The sequence below is a fragment of the Microcaecilia unicolor genome, chromosome 8 (assembly GCF_901765095.1).
Source record: "Microcaecilia unicolor chromosome 8, aMicUni1.1, whole genome shotgun sequence".
NCBI lineage: Eukaryota > Metazoa > Chordata > Amphibia > Gymnophiona > Siphonopidae > Microcaecilia > Microcaecilia unicolor.
In genome coordinates this window covers 186,548,212-186,572,873 of record NC_044038.1, presented here as the reverse complement: position 1 = coordinate 186,572,873, position 24,662 = coordinate 186,548,212, and the positions used below count along the sequence as shown (strand labels likewise).

At 49.8% G+C, this 24,662-nt stretch overlaps 1 protein-coding gene across 1 annotated transcript in view; it reads right to left on the bottom strand.

Annotated features, from left to right (window-relative positions):
• Positions 1–24,662, bottom strand: part of KDM3B (lysine demethylase 3B) — a 479,529-nt gene that overhangs the window by 395,125 nt on the left and 59,742 nt on the right. The window contains 2 exon segments of the mRNA XM_030211010.1: positions 3,572–3,677; positions 5,231–5,344. Coding sequence (XP_030066870.1) covers positions 3,572–3,677; positions 5,231–5,344 — 220 coding nt within the window.

Below are 24,662 nucleotides of genomic sequence, written 5' to 3'. Positions count from 1 at the left end.
TCTGTCTTCCGCAGCCTAGTGCAATCACTCGTACTCAGCCATCTGGACTACTTCAACTCACTATACGCAGGCTGCAAAGAGCAAATATTGAGGAAACTTCAAACAGCCCAGAATACTGCAGCCAGACTCATCTTCGGAAAACCAAAATACGAAGTGCAAAACCCTTACGTGAGAAACTACACTGGCTCCCACTCAAGGAACGTATCACCTTCAAAGTATGCACCTTAGTTCACAAAATCATTCACGGTGAAGCCCCTGCATACATGTCTGACTTAATAGACCTGCCTCCCAGAAACGCTAAAAGATCATCCCGAACTTTCCTAAATCTCCACTTCCCTAAGTGCAAAGGCATAAAATACAAAGTACTGCACGCATCAACCTTCTCTTATATGAGCACGCAATTTTGGAACACACTACCACGCAACCTGAAAACGATCTACGAATTAGCCGACTTCCGCAAATTATTGAAGACTCATCTCTTTGAGAAAATCTACTGTAAAGATCAAAACACATGAAGTCCATACACACTAATAGAAATGCATAAATACACTTCCTCTGAATTCTCCTCCCCATACCTTCATACCTAAAACTCTACCCACAGATAAAACTAATACACCCTAACGTTCTCAGGCTATTGTTCTATCGTCTTATCATCCCCCTTTGTTACACTCCATTGATATATCCCCAAATGATACTCTGAACTGACTTTGTCTTCTCTAAACTCTTCACAATGTAACCCAAAATTGTATTGTTAACAAATTGTACTTCCAAATTGTAACAAATTGACTTTGTCTCCTCTAAACTCTTCACAATGTAACCCAAAAATTGTATTGTAACAAATTGTACTTCCATCAATCACAATGTACTGTAAGCCACACTGAGCCCGCAAATAGGTGGGAAAATGTGGGATACAAAAGCAATAAAATAAATAAATAAATGGAGGGTTAAGCGAATTGCCCTAAGTCACAAGGAGCTGCAGTGGGGATCGAACCCAGTTCCCCAGCATCAAGGTCCGCTGCACTAACCACTAGGCTACTCCTCCACTTGATACAAGCTCCGGACTGGCAGCACCAACCCGCGTTTCCCACATGAGAATTATAGGCCTCCTCGTTCTCCAAGAAAGTAAAATAGCAACATCTGCTTCACTAAGAGCTATGACAGTGAAATCTAATCAGTTCACCAACAGTCACATATTTTGGTTCAGCATCTCAAATCCCTCCAATCAGTCAGAAATAGATGTGTTTTCAAAGCCTATATAAACTTGCTCAGATCATCTATGTTTCACAAAAATGATGTTAACTTATTCAATAAAAAAAACTGAATAAAACAGAAGGCACTTATTCTAGGTCTCATTAACCTCAAAACCGACATAGATGAAAAAACAAAATTTCACTCTCACGGAGAGAAATAGATGCTTAGGATAACACTGCTCCAACCCTTCAAGCATATATAAAGGAACCATATGGGGGGGGGGGAACCCCAAACAAAAACACACACACAAATTAAGTGCAAGTACTAGGGTCTTAAATGGTGAAATCTGATCATATCTGATCATTTCCTTTCATTTCCTTGATTCCTGCTACACCAGTCCAGTTGAGTGGTTTATGCTTTTCAACCAGCAGATAGAAGCAGAGAATACTGACATTTCAGTGACATCACCAATATAAAAGTAGTGCAGCCCTAAAACTTGCCAGTATATATTGTCACAGCACACTTGAACAGCACTACAGATCAATCCTAGGGATCAACACAAGACTGACATCTTAGAACCACCTTATAGATCAACGTTCAGACATCCAGCATCACCCTCATCCCAACTTATGCACTTACAGAAGAAGAGAATGGGCCACATAACCCACACATATCAAAATCTGAACTCCCAAGGCCATAGACATAAAAGCCTGTTTGAGGAGCTGCTCAACCTTCCTGTCCTGAGCATCTTTTAAGGTACAGCCTCTTCCACTGGCATGGCTGTCTTGTCACAACTGTGACTTCCGCATCCACCCTGGGGAGTGGAACAACCACTCCACGTCATCATGCTGCAGAGGGTACAATCTACGCAAGCACCTGAAGTCTCTCAGAGGGCCATCTGAGACCTCCCACTTAATCAGGACCATCTAGGAGAGAGCCCTATGAAACAGAAAAGTCCTGGGGAGCTCATGGAGGCCCTCCAAAATAGGATTCCCATTTGAAGGCTGAGCCTACTCCGAAGAGAGGGTTTGCAAGGTCCCAAACACTGAATCCTCCTTACAAAACAGCATGACCAGAGGGGGATCATCCTCCTCCATCAGAAAGAGACCCTGAAGCCCAAACTCGTCCTCTCTACTGGAAGAGGGGTAGGAGACAAGGGCCCTCCATCGACTCCTAGGGGTCCTTCCAGGGAACTCTGGAGGGGGGAGACCCTGGTCCAAGGATCTGTCCGAGTGCAACCACCTATGTTATGTCAAAGGACTCTCCCAGGGCCCAGATACCAATGGCCCAGCCACCACAGGGTCAGCAGAAACCTGTTCGGGTCCCAGCCCCTCCCTGTGAAAATACTGCAGACAGTCTGTTATCATCTGGATCTTCTTGGGCCTCGGAGGGAGACTGGTGGATCCTAAAAGTGCTGCAAGAGAACCTAAGAGAGCTGCACAAGAAGTGCCCCCCTGCCATGACAGCCTTGTTTCCCAAGCCCCTTGCACTTTGGCAGGTTGGTGCCAAGATGGCCATAGAAGCCATGAGGCCACCTGACATCATTGCACTCTCTGCACTGCCTTGACTCCAACATCAGGAGCCAGCAGCAAAGTACCTAGCACAGCCTCAACACCCTGCTTGGCAGTCAGATTCTATAGGCCTCACAATGGTAACCCTATAGCATCAGGTCTCACAGATGCACACCCTATCCCCCTGAATGGGACCCCACTAGTTTGCAGCCACACTACGACCTACTTTCTCCTCACTGAACACTTGGACAGAAACCCTTGCTGCACTGTTCTTTGTCTTATTTTTTTCCATAACTTTATTCCCCCAAGCAACCTAAGGTAATAAAGAAGCCTAAGCACTATTATTTTTAACAGCTCTGCAGGGTGCCTGAGGAGGGGTATGGACCTTCAACCTCCGTGCTAGAAGGAGCCCCGCAGGAACCTGTGCCAGCACACCAAGTGAGCCAGATTTGCTCAGGGCAAGGAAATTTCTATGGATCTCCTAGCTCAACTGGGGTAAGGACTTTGGTTCAAACCCCAGGTGCAACTGACCCATACACCTAGCCCTGGGTGCAGGCTATGGACTGCTAGCCAGTGGATCAGGTTTACTTTCCAAGTCTCACTACACCAGCCCAAACTACCTACCATCTCCTGGATATAGAAAATACTGAAGCCTACACCAGCCCTTTATACAGGTGATGCTACCGAAAAATTTCAGCATCTCTACCTCCATCTGCTGGTCGGAAATCGAAAAAAACCCAGTGGTTCAGAATGTCTAGTGGGACAACTTTTCTATTTCATTTTGTCAGTATAAAGTGAAACTCTTCTTGCCCTGTGAACTATATTTTAACAATATTAAAATTAAATATGCAACACCTGGCTGGTCTTACCTTGGGTAAATATCTCCTGGACTTTCTGCTCACTAAGCAAGGCAGTGACAGCATCCCTCAGAATAGGCTGCTCCTGCAAAATCAGCTTCTGCTTTTCTGTCCCCATCTACAAAAAATAGCAGAAAAAAAAAAGTACACACACAAAACAAAAAATCACTATCTATTGCAGCTGCAACTCTACAGTACTGGGTAAGAATTCCTGTAAGAATTCAAAGCTCACTGCTAACCTTCACTTAGCACTGTGCATTAACACCTGTAAGGGAGGGCTTAAAAAAATCCCAGATGCTAGGTCACCATAGCAACTAGAAATTTGATTATGGTGTCTGGGATTTTTACAGCCCTTTAAAAAAATAAATACACTTTTCAGTCACCTGAGCAGGATATTGTTCTTCCCTATGATATGCGGTTCTTTGCAAGTATGAGTTCCTCAATGCAGGAAATCTCAGGCTGGTTTTGTGAGACCAACTTGAGAGTTCCTACACCTGCATGGCTCACATTCACACAGAGCCACACAGTCAGGGAGGGAGCCGTCCCAGATCCTGCATCCACAGATAGCAAGGAGTGTGGCCAGCTCTGAAAGCTAGCTGTGGGATTGGGGGGGGGGGGGGAGGCTGATTGGTTCTGGAAGGCGGGGGGGGGGGGGGAACCAAGGGTCACTGACTAGCTTGCAAGTACAGGTTGGGGGGGGGGGGAACCAAGGGTCACTGACTAGTTTGCAGGTACATGTTGGGGGGGGGGGAGGGATGGGGAGGAGCCACCTTTCTGGGGTATGGACTGGAGGGGGGGTTGACTAGCATGCAGGAGTGGGGATAGAAGCTTGGGGGATTGTACTGACTGGCTTACTGGGGTACCAGCTGTGGAGTCTGGCTTGCAAAAGTAAGAGATGTGAAGGGCTTGATAGGTTTGTGGACTTAGGAGCTTGGGTTGATAGCTGGCTTATGGGGAGAAGGATGGGGGCAAGGAGGGTGTAGCCTGCACTGGGTGATCAGCATTAGTGAGGTGGGAGGGTAGGGGTTGGGGTGGTGGCAGATTTCAGGAAGGACGGAGATTGTGGGATTAGGGAGAGAAACTGGTGAGGAGGAGCAGACTAAAAGAGAGACTGGATTGATGAATGGGTGGGGAGAAAGCAAGAGTGGGGGAACCATGTTTGATGGAGAAGAAAGGAGAGAGACTGGGGATAACCAAAGGTTTGGGGGAAGAGTGAAACTGGGAGAGGAGATGGGCTGCTGGCTACATATTTTTGCCAGTGGCCTGCAGGGGGTACCGCAAGGACCTGTTTTTACTAAGCTTTCATTTTTTTTCCCTGGGGACTTAATAAATCAGGTCCTAAAGGAGGAGCATCAGAAGAGATAAACCTCCCCCCCCCCCCCCCATCTTAGTGGAGGTCTCAGTCGCTGGCTCCTAAACTCAAAGCAAATTTGTGAAGTACTGCTGTAATGGTTATTCATCTTGCTGCTAACTCTTCCTAGCAGTGATTATAAGAGATTACCCTCTTCTTGCAGTTATATAATATTTACATAGTCCCTATTCTATTTTTTATTTAACACATTCTCTAAATTTTAATTTCACTACCAGGTAAAGAGCAAGAAGATGATGAAATTCCAAAATTCTGTAAACAAAATAAACTGTTCATATGAAACAAAAGACTTGTTTTATTACCTGGAAAAGGCACAAATCCACAGCATCAGACAGAAAGTGCAGATCCCTGTCCAAAAGAAATTCCAGTACAACCAGTGAGCCCAAATCCAGCTTATCAACCAGAGGAATGAAAGTCTGAGAAAGAAAGAAAGAAAGAAAGAAAAAAGACTTAAAGAATAGAATGCTCAAAACTAAACCCCACCTCCCATTTACTAAGCTATGCTAGCCGCTGCTGCTGAATGGGCTGTGTCGGCATTAGCGCAGCTTACTAAACAGGGGGTAAGAGAACTGTGAATATCTTTGTCAGTAGAAGCTTTTTAAACTACTACCAGTTTGACCTAAGGGTTCTGTCCTTCCAGTCAAGGGTAAAGGCATAGCAATATAAAAAGGAACACATGGATGTACAGACTGCGATGACAATAGAGGCTTTGGTATCCAGACCATTCCAGATCATCTTGATATATTTAAAAAAAAAAAATTTTCAGTGAAAATTGATACACTTTATAAGGAATGGTAAGAGGTATTTTTGCCCATAAACTTTCCAACTTAATGAAGGACAAATTTATTTGTAGCTGTTCATTTCCTTTCCTTGAATCCAGCTAGACCAGTCCACAGCAATGGGTTGGCTCCTTCCTGACCAGCAGACAGAGGTAGATACTGAACTATTACAGTGACATTACCAGTATAAGAGCTGGTGCAAACTGGAATTCATATACCCCCTCCTGTCTTTGCAGCTCATACCTTCACTTCTATGATCTGACCACTTCTTATCTCTTTTGAATTGTAGTTGACTTCCACAAGCTGTCTTTTCTAATTCATTCACCTACAGGAATCTACAGGACTTTACTCCTGCTGTTTTCTTCAATCATTGTGATTTATTTTATTTTTGTTACATTTGTACCCCGCGCTTTCCCACTCATGGCAGGCTCAATGCGGCTTACATGGGGCAATGGAGGGTTAAGTGACTTGCCCAGAGTCACAAGGAGCTGCCTGTGCCGGGAATCGAACTCAGTTCCTCAGTTCCCCAGGACCAAAGTCCACCACCCTAACCACTAGGCCACTCCTCCACTCTGACCTTTTGCTCCTTTTCTTTCCCTTACAACCACACTGTGCTTGACAAAGCTGCTCCTGAATATCCCTGTGGCTCTAGCGGAAACATACATGTGGGTACTTCATGGAGCTTTGTGGCCTACATATAGGCTTGCTAATGGTTTAATTGCTCAGTTAGTTTGTCATCCAATTGGTTTTGCTACCTCAACATTTTGTTTTCTGGAGCAATGGTTGTCTATATTTGACCCAATGTTGATATGATCTTCTGTTTTTTGGTTTTAGTTTTATCAGTATGCATGTATATTTATATATTAACTGTTTATTTCTTAGATTCAATTTTTATTACCTTATATGTATGTTTATACATTTATAATTGGTATTTATTTTAGAGATTTATGTTATATTTATATTTTATCATTTAGGCAGGCCAGATAGGCCGAAACACAGCCTGTGTCAAGTCTTAGATGATTCAATAATAAATGTTTAGTCTTTCTGAACATCGTTTGATCATTCATTGAGTCACCTTTGCTGTTTTTGCTCTGTGTATGTGTGTGTTGTACCAGAAATGGTTTTCAAGGGTGAAGATGCAGAGGAAATAAAAGAAATCACGGTAAACCTGAAAGATGTACTGAGCCAAATCAACAAGTTAAAGAGTAATAAATCACCTGGACCGGACAACATCAGGGTACTGAAAGAACTCACACATGAAGTTGCTGATCTGCTATTAGTGATCTGTAACCTGTCGTTAAACTGTCCGTAATACCTGAAGACTGGAGGGTGGCCAATGTAATGCAGATTTTTAAAAAGGGTTTCAGGGGTGATCCGGGAAATTACAGACCGGTAAGCCTGACTTCAGTGCTGGGCAAAATAGTGGAAAGTATTTATAAGAATAAAGTTATGGAACACAGACAAAAATTGTTCAATGGGAACAGTCAGCATGGGTTCAACCAAGGGAAATCTTGCCTCACCAATTTGCTTCATTTCTTTGAAGGCATGAATAAACATATGGATAAAGGTGAGTCGGTTGATGTAGTGTATATTGATTTTCAGAAAGCTTTTGGCAAAGTTCCCATGAGAGACTCCTGAGAAAATGTAAAAGTATGGGATAAGAGACAATGTTCTTCTGTGGACTGGAAATCGGTTATTGGACAGAAAACAGAGGATAGGGTTAAATGGCCATTCTTCTCAATGGAGGAAGGTGAATAGTGGAGTGCCGCAGGTGACCGTTGCTACTTAACATATTTATAAATGATCTGGAAATCAGAACAAAGCTATTCAAAGTTGTCAAAACACATGAGGATTGTGAAAAACTGCAGGAAGACCTTAGGAAGGTAAAATTATGTATCATACCTGATAATTTTCTTTCCATTAATCATAGCTGATTAATCCATAGACTGGTGGGTTGTGTCCATCTACCAGCAGGTGGAGATAGAGAGCAATCCTTTTGCCTCCCTATATGTGGTCATGTGCTGCCGGAAACTCCTCAGTATGTCGATATCAAAGCTCCATCCGCAGGACTCAGCACTTAGAGAATTACACCCACAAAGGGACACTCTGCCCAGCTCACCACCGCCGAAACGGGGGAAGGGAATTAACCCAGCTCATCCCCACACAAGTGGGGGAGGGGAATCCGTCCAGCTCATCCCCGCGGAGCAGGGGAGGGACACCACCCAGCCGATGCGGGGGGATCTGGCTTATCCTGCAACCGCGGGAGGAGCTGACTGACCCTAACACTGCCGAAGCGGGAGGGGTACAAAGCTGCCCTACTGCCGCACGAAGCGGGAGGGAGCGCCGGCAGAATTTAGGTCTCAATCCAGCCCCGTAAAATGGAGGGGAGAGGAATGCAGCAGCTCACTGTAACACAAAATCGTCTCAACTCCTGAAGAATCCAATTGAAAAAACTTGAACACGAAGTCCTCCTGAACAGGAACTGAAGACTAAACTTGAACCTGAAATGCAACCAGGATAAAAACAGTACAGATATCCGGGAGGGGCTATGGATTGATCAGCTATGATTAATGGAAAGAAAATTATCAGGTATGATACATAATTTTACCTTCCATATCATCATGCTCATCAATCCATAGACTGGTGGGATGTACCAAAGCAGTACTCACCCAGGGCGGGACATAGAAATCCCTGACCGCAACACTGAAGCTCCAAACTGGGCCTCCGCCCGAGCAGCCATAGTCAAGCGGTAATGCCTGGAGAAGGTATGAGCCGATGCCCAAGTTGCCGCCTTGCAAATCTCTTCCAAGGAGACGGACCCGGCCTCCGCCATCGAGGCCGCCTGAGCTCTAGTGGAGTGAGCCTTCAGCCGGATAGGCGGCACCTTCCCTGCGGCCACATAAGCAGCTGCAATGGCTTCCTTGACCCATCTTGCCACTGTAGGCTTAGCAGCCTGCAGACCCTTACGAGGACCTGCAAACAGGACAAACAGATGATCCGACTTCCGGAAATCATTGGTCACTTCTAAGTATCTGATGATGACTCGTCTCACATCTAGATATTTGAGAGCAGAGTACTCCTCTGGGTAGTCCTCCCTACGAAAGGATGGGAGACAGAGCTGCTGATTCACATGGAAGCGAGAAAATCTTGGGCAGGAAGGAAGGCACTGTGCGAATAGACACTCCTGCCTCAGTGAACTGCAGAAAGGGCTCTCGACATGATAGCGCCTGGAGCTCTGAAACTCTTCTGGCTGAAGTGATAGCCACCAAAAAGACTGCTTTCAACGTCAGGTCTTTCAGAGATGCCCTTGACAAGGGTTCAAAAGGCGGCTTCTGCAAGGCTCTTAGCACCAGATTGAGATTCCACGCAGGTACCACTGAGTGCAGAGGAGGGCGCAGGTGATTAACTCCCTTGAGAAAGCGCATCACATCTGGCTGCGAAGCCATGGAAGCACCCTTCAGGCTGCCCCTGAAGCAAGCCAGAGCCGCTACCTGGACTTTAAGGGAACTGAGTGACAGGCCTTTCTCCAGACCTTCTTGCAGGAACGCCAACACTGAAGAAATTGGAGCAGTGAAGGGAGAAAGGGAGCCTGCCTCACACCACGATGCAAAGGTACGCCAAACCCTGGCGTAAGCAGTAGAAGTAGAGCGCTTCCTCGCTCTCAGCATAGTGGCGATGACCTTGTCTGAGAAGCCCTTCTTCCTCAGACGCTGCCGCTCAATAGCCAGGCCGTAAGACCAAAGGGGGAGGGATCCTCCATCACCACGGGACCCTGATGCAACAGGCCCTGCTCCCTGGCAGCCGCAGAGGGCCGTCCACTGAGAGCCTGATCAAGTCCGCATACCAGGGAAGTCTGAGCCAGTCCGGACCCACCAGGATTACCCGGCCCGGATGCTTTGCCACCCGGTCTAGCACCCTGCCCAACATGGGCCAGGGCGGGAACACATAGAGAAGCTCCTGTGTCGGCCACTGTTGGAGAAGAGCATCTACTCCCAGAAATCGAGGGTCCCGTCCTCTGCTGAAAAAGCGCGGCACTTGGCAATTGGCCGATGACGCCATCAGATCTAGGCTCGGCTGGCCCCAGCGCTTCATGATCTCCAAGAACACCTGAGCCGATAAGTGCCACTCTCCGGGATCCAAGGTATGGCGACTGAGAAAGTCTGCCTTGACATTCATGACTCCGGCAATGTGGGCCGCCGACAGCTGTTCCAGGTTCGCTTCCGCCCACTGGCATAGATTCATGGCCTCCTTGGCTAGAGGGGCGCTCTTGGTACCTCCCTGGCGATTGACATAGGCCACAGCCGTGGCATTGTCCGACAGGACCCGTACTGGCTTCAACGCCAGTACCGGGAGAAACTCCAAAAGCGCCAACCGAATGGCTCTGAGTTCCAGGAGGTTGATAGACCACTTTGCCTCTGCAGGAGACCAGAGTCCCTGCGCTGTCCTTCCCAAGCAGTGGGCTCCCCAGCCCGTCAAAGAGGCATCCGTCGTGACGACAACCCACTCCGGGGTCAAAAGAGGCATCCCTGCGGACAACTTGTCTGTCCTCAGCCACCAGCTCAGCGCCTTGCGCACCGCTGGGTCCAAGGGAAGGCGCACAGCGTAATCCTCCGACACTGGAGTCCAGCGCTGCAGCAGAGAGTGTTGTAGTGGTCTCATATGAGCCCTGGCCCAGGGCACTACTTCCATCGTGGCCGTCATAGAGCCCAACAGCTGCACATAGTCCCAAGCCCAAAGAAGAGAGGCTACTAGGAACTGGTCCACCTGAGCCTGAAGCTTGACAATCCGATTGTCCGGCAGGAACACTCTGCCCACTTGGGTGTCGAAATGAACTCCCAGATACTCCAGGGACTGAGTCGGGCGCAGCTGGCTTTTCTCCCAGTTGATGATCCACCCCAGGGAGCTCAAAAGAGCAATCACCCGGTCTACAGCTTTGCCGCACTCTGCATAAGAGGGGGCTCGGATCAACCAGTCGTCCAGATAAGGATGGACTTGTAGTCCTTCCTTTCGTAGGAAGGCCGCGATGACCACCATTACTTTGGAGAAGGTCCGCGGAGCAGTAGCCAACCCGAACGGGAGGGCTCTGAACTGGAAGTGTCGGCCCAAGACTGCAAAACGCAGAAAGCGTTGATGAGGAGGCCAGATGGGAATGTGCAAGTAAGCTTCCTTGATGTCCAAGGATGCCAGGAACTCCCCTGCCTTCACTGCTGCTATAACAGAGCGGAGAGTCTCCATTCGGAAGTGCCGAACTTTCAAGGCCCGATTGACCCCTTTGAGGTCGAGGATAGGCCGTACAGAACCTCCTTTCTTTGGTACCACAAAGTAAATGGAGTAACGTCCCTTGCCAAGCTGATCTTCTGGCACCGGAACGACCGCACCCAGGCGGATCAGATTGTCCAAAGTCTGCTGCACTGCCACAGCTTTGACCGGAGACTTGCAGGGAGAGTGCACAAACCCGTCTCTTAAGGGTCGGCAGAACTCTAGCTTGTAGCCATCTCTGATGACTTCCAGCACCCAAGCGTCTGAAGTTACCCTGGTCCACTCGCCCAGAAACGAGGACAGGCGTCCTCCAATCTGCACTGGGCCATGGACCAGGGCCCCGTCATTGGGTACGAGACCCTGGGGGAGGACCGGAGGACGCACCTCCAGGACGGCGGTCTCTGCGAAAGGAATGCTGCTTGAGGGAGAAGTTCCGCTTGAAGTAAGAGGGGCAGAGGAGCCCGACTTGCCCGGGCGATACCGACGGGCTTCCTGAAACCGTCCTTTGGAGGAACCGGGGCGAGCACCACTGGCCCGAGCCCTGACCTCTGGTAACCTCTTGCCCTTAGATGTGCCAAGATCGGTCACAATTTTGTCCAGCTCGACCCCAAAGAGCAGCTTGCCTTTAAAAGGCAACTTAGCCAGGCGAGACTTAGAGGCATGGTCAGCAGATCAATGCTTCAGCCAAAGCCAACGCCGTGCAGAGACTGTCTGAGCCATACCTTTAGCCAAGGCTCTCAAGACATCATACAGCAAGTCTGCCAAATAAGCCAAGCCCGATTCCAGGGCCGGCCAATCAGCCCTCAAGGAAGGATCCGAGGGGGAAGCCCGCTGTACAATCGTCAGGCACGCCCTGGCCACATAGAAGCCGCAAACTGAGGCCTGCAAACTTAAAGCAGCCGCCTCGAAGGACGACCTTAAGACCGCCTCCAATTTTCTATCTTGGGCGTCCTTTAGGGCCGTGCCACCTTCCACCGGCAACGCCGTTTTTTTAGTCACCGCAGTGATTAAAGAATCCACGGTAGGCCAAAGAAATGCCTCCCGTTTACTTTCAGGCAGAGGATAGAGGCGGGACATAGCCCTAGCCACTTTGAGGCTCGCTTCCGGGACATCCCATTGAGCCGAAATCAAGGTGCACATGGCATCATGCACGTGGAAGGTTCTAGGCGGACGCTTCGTCCCCAGCATAATGGCGGAGCCAACAGAGGCTGAGGGAGAGACGTCCTCCGGAGAGGAAATCTTCAAAATGCTCATGGCCTGCACTAACAGGTTGGGCAAATCCTCTGAGCGAAAGATCCGCGCTGCAGAGGGCTCATCCGCTCCATCCGAGCGGGAATCCGTCTCCTCCAAGGAATCTCCAAAGGACCGTTGGGAGAACTCCGATACGCTGCCCACATCTACATCAGAGGAGACAGTGTCCTCTAGGGCCTGGAAATCCACCAGAGGGCGTTTGCTTCCGGAGGCCTCAACCCCTTTATCAGACAGGGGGGCAGGGGCAGCGTTTTGCATAAGAAAAGCCTGATGCAGCAGCAAAATGAACTCAGGGGAGAAGCCCCCCGAAGGGTAAATTAGGCCTTACCTGCTAATTTTCTTTCCTTTAGTCCCTCCAGACCGGCCCAGAATGTGACTGATGGGTTGTGCACGCCTTCCAGCAGGTGGAGACTGAGAAAAAAACTGTGACTCTAGCCAGCCAATAAGAGCCCTTGCCAGCTAGAGAAAGATCCAGTAATAAGGTACCAAAGCAGAAGGAAAGGCATAGAAGAAATAGAAAACCTGTGCATCCAAAAACCTGAGCAGCTACCGGCACATTGCCAACAATGGGTGAGAGTGCCTTCAAACACATCATGGTCCTTCATACAGGACATTTCAGTAAGATTCTGTTTGTTATTTTATTTATGTATTTTTATTTTTATTTTTTATTTAATATAGACCAAGAAACTAACAACACGGCTCCGAACAAACACAGATATCTGAAAGGAGGGATCTGGGCCGGTCCGGAGGGACTAAAGGAAAGAAAATTAGCAGGTAAGGCCTAATTTACCCGTCCTTAGCGTCCCTCCGGACCGGCCCAGAATGTGACTGATGGGAAGTAACCAAGCAGTGAAAATATGGGAGGGACCCTAGCAGCCCCGCCGACAAAAACGCATGCTTCAAAACGAAACCTGCCGACGACTGAGGACGTCGAAACGTCAGAGCTTAGAAAAAGAATGCAGAGATGACAAAATGGCCACCGTATCACTGTCTTGTGGAGGCCCCAGACCACACTCTGTCTACAAGACTATATGACCTGTTGCAGAACGAGCTCCAAAATGCTGTAGAACAAGTTTCCCCGAAAGAAGATAAGCCTAAGTACTCTGTACTTAAAATCATCGAGGAATAAATAGGTTTAGAGGCCATGAACCCCTTACGCCTATCTCAAAATACAACAAAGAAGAAGATCAACCGATGTAACCAGAAAAAAATCAAAATAGTGGATGAACCCCCATTTAACATCCAAACACTTCAAATGCCGCTGTTTCTCTGAGCCGAAAAAGGAACGTAACCAGGCAAGGCCATCAGCTGAGAAGCATAAAAGCAAAATACCACTTGGAGAGATAGGAAGGAACTGGCCGGAATACTACGCGATCGGAACAGAAGTCCAAGAAAAGCGATATACACAACACCTGCAACTCCGAAACTTGCCTAGTGGAAACAATGGCCAGCAAAAATACTGCCTTCAAAGCCAAGCCTTTCAGAGTACAGGACGACAAAGGGTCAAAGAGAGGCTTAGCAAGAACTGCCAGAACGAAATTCAGACCCCAACGAGGAAAAGTACATCACTAGGGAAAAGGAAGGAGATTAACCGCGCTCAAAAAACGCACCACAGCTAGAAAACTAGCTAAAGACCTCCTCCAGATACCATCCCAAAAGGACGAGAAAATCGCAATCTGCACCTTAAGAGAAGCGAAAGGAAGAGCTTAGATCAAGTCCCTCTACACAAATGTAACCTTACATAACCGAAGCACGAAAGGAGATTTGTGCATGAGCTTTAGCCTATCCTCAAGATCCTCCAAGAGCGCTCATCAATCAAAGAAGTAATGAGCTAAGAAAAATAACCCCTGCTAAACAATTGAGGCCATTCAAGAGCCAGGCCGTAATACAGCAGAGAACCGGATTCGGATGAATGACAGGACCTCGCTGCACCAGAAGTTTGAAAGAAAAGTTCACCAAAGGACGTAGAAAACCGGCACACCATGGACTTCGAGACCACACCAGTGCTACCAAAATCAGACATTCCCTGTGTGTGTCGACCTTCCAAAAGAAGACACCCTATCAGAGGACAAGGAAGAAAGGCATACCTTAAACCAGCTGAGAAGCATAGTAGAAGAACGTCCACACTCTGCGCTTTGGAAATCTCATGACAACAGCAAAAATAGAGGAAATCTGCATTGCTATCAGAGGACCACAGATCCAACCTGGGATACCCCCAACGATCTAGTAACAACCGCAACACCACTTAGATTGGCGACCACTCTGTCAAAATGAGCCTGTAACGACAGAGAAAAGGTGCTTGAACATTTAGGACCCATGCTACATGAGCCACTGAAAGAGCCACCCGATGAACGTGCGGCCCTTGAAACAATAGCAATGGGATTCACTCCAACGGTAGAGTCCTCATTCCTCTTTGCGGAATGATAAAAATAACACCGCTGCGACATTGCCCAAGATTACACGAACTACTCAGCCTGTCAGTAGCAGAAGAACCCTGAGGAGCGCCAGACGAATCGCTCTGGTCCCCAACCGGTCTAATTGATAATAATGTCTTCTGAAAAGACAGAGACCCTGACCAAACTGCTTCAGAAAATGAACTCCCCGGCCGAGGAGACTGGCATCCGCCGACACTCCAGACTAACAGAGATGATTCAAATGCATATCTTTGGACAAATGAAAGTGCCAAAGCCACCAATGTAGACTGGTCCTGACCTGGAAAGAAAGAAGCAGACTGATGAAAGGAAACCTTCTGAGATAACCATCTGGGCAGTTGCGACCTCTGAAGAGACTCCAAGAAAATCCTAGTGCAAGGCACTGCCTCCATCGGTACTGCCATGGTTCCCCAAAACCTGTAGACACAATCTCTTTCCGATGGACTGAAAATCTGCCAGGAGTGACGAAGTTTAGCCTGGAGCGTGATGACTCGAGGCAACAGTAAACACTCGACTCTGGCTTATGGGGAACCTAACTCTCAGAGGCTCTATCGACTAAGAGGGCAGAAGACGGCTCCTGTGCCTAACTAGTATCCAAGATAGGAACTGCAAGAATTCTGCCCCCCGAGTTGTCACCAGAAGACTCTCGTGACAAGAGTTTGCCCAGAATAACCAATTATCCAACTGAAGATGCAACAAAATGCCCCTTTGTTCTGAGAGCCGCCACTACAGCTACCATAACTTTAGTGAACAAAGGAAACAAAAATCTGCAGGAGAAATAGAAATGTGAAAGTAGGCTTCTGAATGAAACAAGAGAAGTCAGAAACTCCCCTGACCACACTGCGACAAAGACAGGCCGCAAAGTCCCCCTTCGAAAGAGGGCCACTAGAGGTCTTGAGTGACCGGCAAGAAATCTAAAATCGAAGAGAAAATGGGGGAAAGACCTTGTCACTGAACTGTCCGAGGGAAAGAAATTGGACAAAGGTCCAGACGCCTACAGAGAACCGCTCTGATGGCCACGAGTTTGATGCGAGCCCTGGAAAGAGATACTGGAGTAAACTGAAATGCGTACCCTACTCGCATAATCAGCAATCCAAAGAAAGGTAGACTCGCCTCTCTTGAACTGGTGCCAAGCGAGCGCCTACAGGGAGCAGAGGCAGTACCTGCACCGCCAAGAGCAGGAGAAGCAATGGATAAAAATCTGACAGCAAGAAGACCCATAATAGCAGACTAATACTAGAGTGCTATAAAAAGTATAACTCATGAGAATTGCCTCAAACTAGCAAGTAAACTCCCAGTGACCTGTTACAAAGAACTCCCATAGAGATCAGAATTCCAAGACATGCAACTGGAAAACGCTGCAGAAAATTAGTACCCACCATCTAAAGTAAAACCAGACATTTAGTGGGTAGTCTGGACGCAGATGTGGGTATTGCTGGAGACCGGACACACCTGAAGGACCTACAGAGTGTAAATGCTAAATAGTAGTAGTCTTAATAGTGCCCCCAGTGTGACAATGCTTACGCTCTGAAAAACTCAATTAGGCTTGATTATAGGAATTTGATCAGCCAAAAAAAAGGAACTAGAAGCTGTAGCTGGTTCAACTTGGCTAATTAGGGCCGAGAGCAGGCACTGAACCTTTTTTTTTTTTTTTTTAAGTAGCTGCCTCTCCCTACCTCTACAGTTCTTACAACGAAGAGCTGGAGAAAACTCACATCAGTCAGACTGCTTCTGACAACAGTCTGCTTTCCAAAGCATCAGAAATTAGGACAGAATGCTTTTACTTCAGGGAGGAATGGGGGGGGAGGGACTTGGCCTACCGAGTGTGACACCCCCGAGGCTCTGAGGGACCCCCACGGGTTTCAGGCTTCAAACAGCAGGTTTTTGTTATATCTCTTCAAAAATGCACAGGGACACAGAAGAAAATTATACCAACACTCAACAAAAGAGAGAAAAGAAAAGTATAGAAAAGTCTGAGACTGAAGGGCTCACCACCTTCCACCTGCTGGAGACTGAGATTACTGGATCTTTCTCTAGCTGGCAAGGGCTCTTATTGGCTGGCTAGACTCACAGTTTTTTTCTCAGTCTCCACCTGCTGGAAGGCGTGCACAACCCATCAGTCACATTCTGGGCCGGTCCGGAGGGACGCTAAGGAACTGTGCATTTCTGCAGCTTGGGCCACGGCCCTAGACGCACCCTCAACCGGCGCTCGCAAGAGCGGGGGAGAAACATGCTGCGCATCCAAAATGGCGTCCGGCGCGAAACTCCAAGAAGGAGCCGCGCGGGAAGAACGGCGCTTAACTTTGGCCGCTTTCTTACCGTCGTCCGAATCAAGGGCGACCATAGTATTAACGTCTCCCAGCTCGAGGGCGGCCCAAGAAGAAGCCGTCCGAGCAGAGTGGCCGGCCAACATGGAGTGGGCGAGCAGCAGGGGATGGGCGCTTATGGCGGGAAAAACCGCCGCACCGGAGGAAGAACCGGGACACTGACCGGACTCCAAACTGATGCTTAACAAAGGCGATTCAGGTTTTGAAATCCCCGCATCCCCGCTAGACGCACCCACGCGGTCCGGGGAGCGAATCCTCGCGCCCTCACCCTCCGACGCCATAAGCCACGTAGAGACCGAACGGGGAACCCCCTGCCCGCTATAAAAAGGTAAAATTACCTGCTTCTCGCTCCGAGCTGGAACGAACTGGTGTCCCAGTGAGCAGCTGCAATAAACGTTGAAATAAACGTTGAAATAAACGCCCTTAAGGACGTCCAAAAAATTTTTTTTTTCAACAGAGCCAGCGGGAGGGGGGAGAAAAGGAGGGACCTGGCACCACCAGGTTTGCACTTGCTCAAGAAGAGCCCTCAACCCCAGGTACTCAACAAAACCTAAAAATTAGGCTTGGAGACCTAGCCAGAGCTGCTGCTGTGTGTGACCACCACCTGCTGAGATAGAGAACATACTGAGGAGTTTCCGGCAGCACATGACCACATATAGGGAGGCAAAAGGATTGCTCTCTATCTCCACCTGCTGGTAGATGGACACAACCCACCAGTCTATGGATTGATCAGCATGATGATATGGAAACTGGAAGACTGAGCATCCAAATTTAATGTGGACAAATGCAAAGTGATACACATTGGGAAGAATAATCCCAATCATAGTTACCAGATGTTAGGGTACACCTTAGAAGTCAGCGCTCAAGAAAAACATCTAGGTGTCATTGTAGACAATATGCTGAAATCTTCTGCCCAGTGTGTGGCAGTGGACAAAAAAGCAAACAGGATACTAGGAATTATAAGGAATGGGATGCAAAATAAGACCAAGAATTTTATAATGCCTCTGTATCGCTTTCATGGTACGACCTCACCTTGAGTACTGCATTCAATTCTGGTCACCGTATTTCAAAAAATGATATAGTGAATTAGAAAAGGTTCAAAGAAGAGCAACCAAAATGAAAAAGGGGATGGAACTCCTCCCATACGAGGAAAGGCTAAAGAGGTTAGGGCTCTTCAGCTTGGAAAAGAGACAGCTGAGGGGGGATATGATTGAAGTCTACAAAATCCTGAGTGGAGTAGAACAGTAACAGTGAACTGATTTTTTTACTCTTTCATAAAGTACAAAGACCAGGGGACACTTGATGAAATTACATGGAAATACTTGAATTGTTAAGCTCTGGAACTTGCTGGAGGATATGTTAACAGTGGTTAGTGTATCTGGGTTTAAATTAGGTTTGGACAAGTTCCAGGAAAAGTCCATAGTCTGTTATTGAGATGGCCATTGGGGGAAACCACTGCATGGAATGCTGCTACTAATTGGGTTTCTGCAGGTACTTGTGACCTGGATTGGCCACTGTTGGAAGCTGGATATTAGGCTAGATGGACCATTGGTCTGACCCAGTATGGCTATTCTTATGTAGTTACTATAGAAAGTGTGTTTTCTAATGTAAAGTTGACTGTAAACAATTGATGTCATCAGCATATATGTAAACTTGATGACCTGCCCTTTCAAGTAAATTGCCCAGAGATGATGATAATACATTAAATGGAACTGGTAACAGTGGGGACCCCTGAGGGACCCTACTAACAAATGACCAACGTTCTGAAAACTCTCCCTGCATTGTGGAGAACTGCCGAGAGCAGAAGACCGACATGCTTCACCTCTAGAAAAATTAAATCATATGTGCTTGGGCAGCCAAAGGAATTTCCCTAAACATTGCCCCTGAAACAAGAGAGGGCTGCAACCTGTACTCTAAGAGAGTTCAGAGCCAGCTGTTCAGCAAAATAAATAAATAAAGCCAAATGGAGATTAACTAAGCACTCTAAAGGGATAAACTTCATTACACACACCATTGCGCGAAGATTCTCAAAACCTGGATATAGACCAAAGAAGTGGATTGCCTATGGGCATTCAGGCAAAAAGAAATAACCAAGCTCCAAGAAACCCTTATTTTTCAAATGCTCACTCTCAAGGGCCAAACCATAAGCCAAAAGGGATCTGGATCCTCCATCTTGACCAGCCCTTGGATGAGAATCCCCCATTGCAATGAAAAAGAAGAAGTAGAGGACTGATCAACAGATGGATGTGATTCTCTTATCTGCCACCAAAATCACGAGAGCTGGATAAACAGCCACTCCTGAGAATCCTGACAATCAGAAGCCAAGAAGGAAACATATAGAGAGGTTGAAGCCGGGGTCAGGGTTGTACAAAAGCAACCATTCCTACTGAGCCTGGCTCTATTTCTGTGACTGAGACCCCGGAGCATTTTGCAATCCACCACAATGATAGATTACAATATCTCAGACAGGGTATGATACATACCTGTAGCAGTTGTTCTCCGAGGACAGCAGGCTGATTGTTCTCACGACTGGGTGACGTCCGCGGCAGCCCCCACCAACCGGAAATAAGCTTCGCGGGACGGTCAGCACGCAGGGCACGCCCACCGCGCATGCGCGGCCGTCTTCCCGCCCGTGCGCGACCGCTCCCGCCAGTTGAATGACTAGCAAAAAATATGAAACACACAACTCCAAAGGGGAGGAGGGAGGGAAGGTGAGAACAATCAGCCTGCTGTCCTCGGAGAACAACTGCTACAGGTATGTATCATACCCTTTCTCCGAGGACAAGCAGGCTGCTTGTTCTCACGACTGGGGTATCCCTAGCTCTCAGGCTCACTCAAAACAAGAACCCAGGTCAATTGAACCTCGCAACGGCGAGGGTATAACAGAAATTGACCTACGAAGAACAACTAACTGAGAGTGCAGCCTGACCAGAATAAATTCGGGTCCTGGAGGGTGGAGTTGGATTTACACCCCAAACAGATTCTGCAGCACCGACTGCCCGAACCGACTGTCGCGTCGGGTATCCTGCTGGAGGCAGTAATGAGATGTGAATGTGTGGACAGATGACCACGTCGCAGCCTTGCAGATCTCTTCAATAGTGGCTGACTTCAAGTGGGCCACTGACGCTGCCATGGCTCTGACACTATGAGCCGTGACATGACCCTCAAGAGTCAGCCCAGCCTGGGCGTAAGTGAAGGAAATGCAATCTGCTAGCCAATTAGAGATGGTGCGTTTCCCGACAGCGACCCCTAGCCTGTTAGGGTCGAAAGAAACAAACAATTGGGCGGACTGTCTGTTGGGCTGTGTCCGCTCCAAGTAGAAGGCCAATGCTCTCTTGCAGTCCAATGTGTGCAACTGACGTTCAGCAGGGCGGGTATGCGGCCTGGGGAAGAATGTTGGCAAGACAATTGACTGGTTAAGATGGAACTCCGACACCACCTTCGGCAGGAACTTTGGGTGGGTGCGGAGCACTACTCTGTTGTGATGAAATTTGGTATATGGAGCATGAGCTACTAGGGCTTGAAGCTCACTGACCCTACGAGCTGAAGTAACTGCCACCAAGAAAATGACCTTCCAGGTCAAGTACTTCAGATGGCAGGTATTCAGTGGCTCAAAAGGAGGTTTCATCAGCTGGGTGAGGACGACGTTGAGATCCCATGACACAGCAGGAGGCTTGATAGGGGGCTTTGACAAAAGCAAGCCTCTCATGAATCGAACGACTAAAGGCTCTCCAGAGATGGCTTTTCCTTCCACACGATAATGGTAAGCACTAATCGCACTAAGGTGATTCCTTACTGAGTTGGTCTTGAGGCCAGACTCTGATAAGTGCAGAAGGTATTCAAGCAGGTTCTGTGCAGGGCAAGAACGAGGTTCTAGGGCCATGCTCTCACACCACACGACAAACCTCCTCCACTTGAAAAAGTAACTCTTTTTAGTGGAATCCTTCCTAGAGGCAAGCAAGACCCGGGAGACACCCTCAGACAGACCCAACGCAGTGAAGTCTACGCCCTCAACATCCAGGCCGTGAGAGCCAGAGACTGAAGGTTGGGGTGCAGCAACGCTCCGTCGTTCTGCGAAATGAGAGTCGGAAAACACTCCAATCTCCACGGTTCTTCGGAGGACAACTCCAGAAGAAGAGGGAACCAGATCTGACGGGGCCAAAAGGGCGCGATCAGAATCATGGTGCCGCGGTCTTGCTTGAGCTTCAGTAAGGTCTTCCCCACCAAAGGTATGGGAGGATAAGCATACAGGAGGCCGGTCCCCCAATGGAGGAGAAAGGCATCCGACGCTAGCCTGCCGTGTGCCTGAAGTCTGGAACAGAACAGAGGCAGCTTGTGGTTGGTCTGAGAGGCGAAAAGGTCCACCGAGGGGGTGCCCCACGCTCGGAAGATCTTGCGTACCACTCTGGCATGGAGCGACCACTCGTGCGGTTGCATGACTCTGCTCAGTCTGTCGGCCAGACTGTTGTTTACGCCTGCCAGGTACGTGGCTTGGAGGAGCATGCCGAACCGACACGCCCAACGCCACATCCCGACGGCCTCCTGGCACAGGGGGCGAGATCCGGTGCCCCCCTGCTTGTTGACGTAATACATTGCAACCTGATTGTCTGTCCGAATTTGGATAATTTGACAGGACAGCCGATCTCTGAAAGCCTTCAGTGCGTTCCAGATCGCTCGGAGCTCCAGGAGGTTGATCTGCAGATCCTTTTCCTGGAGGGACCACAGACCCTGAGTGTGGAGCCCATCGACATGGGCTCCCCACCCCAGGCGAGATGCATCCGTCGTCAGCACTTTCGTGGGCTGCGGAATTTGGAATGGGCGTCCCAGGGTCAAATTGGTCCGGATGGTCCACCAGAGCAGTGAAGTGCGGCAACTGGTGGAGAGGCGGATGACATCTTCTAGATTGCCGGTGGCCTGGAACCACTGGGAAGCTAGGGTCCATTGAGCAGATCTCATGTGAAGACGAGCCATGGGAGTCACATGAACTGTGGAGGCCATATGACCCAGAAGTCTCAACATCTGCCGAGCTGTGATCTGCTGAGACGCTCTGGTCTGCGAAGCCAGGGTCAAGAGATTGGTGGCCCTCGCTTCGGGAAGGTAGGCCTGAGCTGTCTGGGAATTCAGCAGCGCTCCTATGAATTCCAGAGACTGAGTTGGCTGGAGATGGGACTTTGGGTAATTTATCACAAACCCCAGCAGCTCCAGAAGTTGGATAGTGCACTGCATGGACCGGAGGGCTCCTGCCTCCGAGGTGTTCTTGACCAGCCAATCGTCGAGATATGGGAACACGTGCACTCCCAGCTTGCGTAGATAGGCCGCTACCACCACGAGGCACTTGGTAAACACTCGTGGGGCAGAGGCGAGCCCAAAGGGCAGCACACAATACTGAAAGTGCCGTGCGCCCAGTCGGAATCTGAGATACTGCCTGTGAGCTGGCAGTATCGGGATGTGAGTGTATGCGTCCTTTAAATCCAGGGAACATAGCCAATCGTTTTTCTGAATCATTGGCAGAAGGGTGCCCAAGGAAAGCATCCTGAACTTTTCTTTGACCAGGAATTTGTTCAGGCCTCTCAGGTCTAGGATGGGACGCATCCCCCCTGTTTTCTTTTCCACAAGGAAGTACCTGGAATAGAATCCCTGCCCTTCCTGCCCGGGTGGTACGGGCTCGACCGCATTGGCGCTGAGAAGGGCGGAGAGTTCCTCTGCAAGTACCTGCTTGTGATGGGAGCTGAAAGACTGAGCTCCCGGAGGACAATTTGGAGGCAGGGAGGCCAAATTCAGGGCGTATCCGCACCGCACTATTTGGAGAACCCACTGGTCGGAGGTTATGAGAGGCCACCTTTGGTGAAAAAATTTTAACCTCCCTCCGACCGGCAGATCGTCCGGTACGGACACTTGTAGGGCGGCTATGTTCCCGTGGATCCAGTCAAAAGCCCGTCCCCGGCTTTTGCTGTGGAGGCGCAGGGGGCTGCTTAGGCGCACGCTGTTGACGAGAACGAGCGCGCTGGGGCTGTCCCTGTGCCTGACGAGGCCTTCGGGCCGGCTGGTTGTACCTACGCTTTGCAAAAGAATAGGGTGCAGCCTGCCGTGCCCGGGAAAAACGCCCACCCGTGGGGGCGGGTGCTGAAGGCGCCCGGTGGGAGAGCTTGTCGAGAGCGGTTTCCCGCTGATGCAGTTGGTCCACCATCTGCTCGACCTTCTCACCGAAAATGTTATCCCCCCGGCAAGGGACGTCAGCCAGTCTCTGCTGGGTGCGGTTGTCCAGGTCAGAGGCACGCAGCCATGAGAGCCTGCGCATCACTATACCTTGGGCCGCAGCACGAGATGCCACGTCACAGGTGTCAAAAATCCCCCTGGACAGGAACTTTCTGCACGCCTTCAGCTGCCTGACCACCTCCTGATAAGGCCTGGACTGCTCCGGCGGGAGCTTATCGACCAGGTCCGCCAGCTGTTGCACATTGGTCCGCATGTGGATGCTCATATAGAGCAGGTAAGATTGGATGCGGGTCACGAGCATGGAGGATTGGTAGGCCTTCCTCCCAAATGAGTCCAGAGTGCGAGACTCCCGCCCCGGGGGCGCCGAGGCGGTATCCCTCGAACTCCGTGCCCTCTTGAGAGCAGAATCCACGACCGCTGAGTCATGGGGCAACTGGGGCCGCATGAGCTCTGGGTCAGAGTGGATCCTGTACTGGGACTCTGCTTTCTTGGGAATGGTGGGATTAGTTAGTGGTCGCACCCAGTTCCGGAGCAGCGTCTCCTTCAGGACATTGTGCAGCGGTACCGTGGAGGACTCTCTAGGTGGTGATGGATAGTCGAGGACCTCGAGCATCTCGGCCCTCGGCTCTTCCACAGAGACCACGGGAAAGGGAATGCTTATAGACATATCCCGCACAAAGGAGGCAAAGGAGAGACTCTCAGGAGGTGAGAGCTTCCTCTCCGGTGACGGCGTGGGGTCCGAGGGAAGGCCTGTAGACTCCTCGGAGGAGAAATATCTCGGGTCCTCCTCTTCCCCCCACGAGTCCTCGTCCTCGGTATCGGACATTAGCTCATGTAGCTGAGTCCGGTACCGGGCCCGGCTCGACGTCGAGGCACCGAGGTCTCGGTGTCGTCGAGCGGTGGACTCCCGCGCCGGCGGGGACGGAGCTCCCTCCATCGACGTCGACGGGGACTCCACCTGCGTGGCTGTCGAGACCGGCACCGCAAGCGGCGGCGGTGTCGACTGCCCCGGCGCCGGGCTAGAGCTCGCCGGCGCCACAGTCATCGGCGCCGAGGGCGCAAGCACCCCCGGCGCCGGCACAGCCTGGCGCATCAGCCCTTCCAGGATCCCCGGAAGGATGGCTCTGAGGCACTCGTCCAGGCCCGCTGCCGGGAAAGGCGGTGGGGCCGGTAAGGGTGTCGGTGCCGGAAGCTGCTGGGGGCCAGGAGACGGCACCGAGGTGCCGGAACCCCGACGCGTCGGTACCTCCACCACCGACGGAGATCTCTCCTCTCTGCGATGACGCTTCGGCGTCGACTCCTCTTCAGGGTGCACCGAGGGCTCCCGGTGACGGCGCTTCTTGTCTTTTTTCCGGTGCACGTCACCGGTGCCGGAGGGCATGGAGGAGGAGGAGGTCGATCCCCCTCAGTCTCGGGGTACCGGGTCCGACAGGGTTCGGTCCCGTGGCTCACGAGTTGAGGGAGTGACCG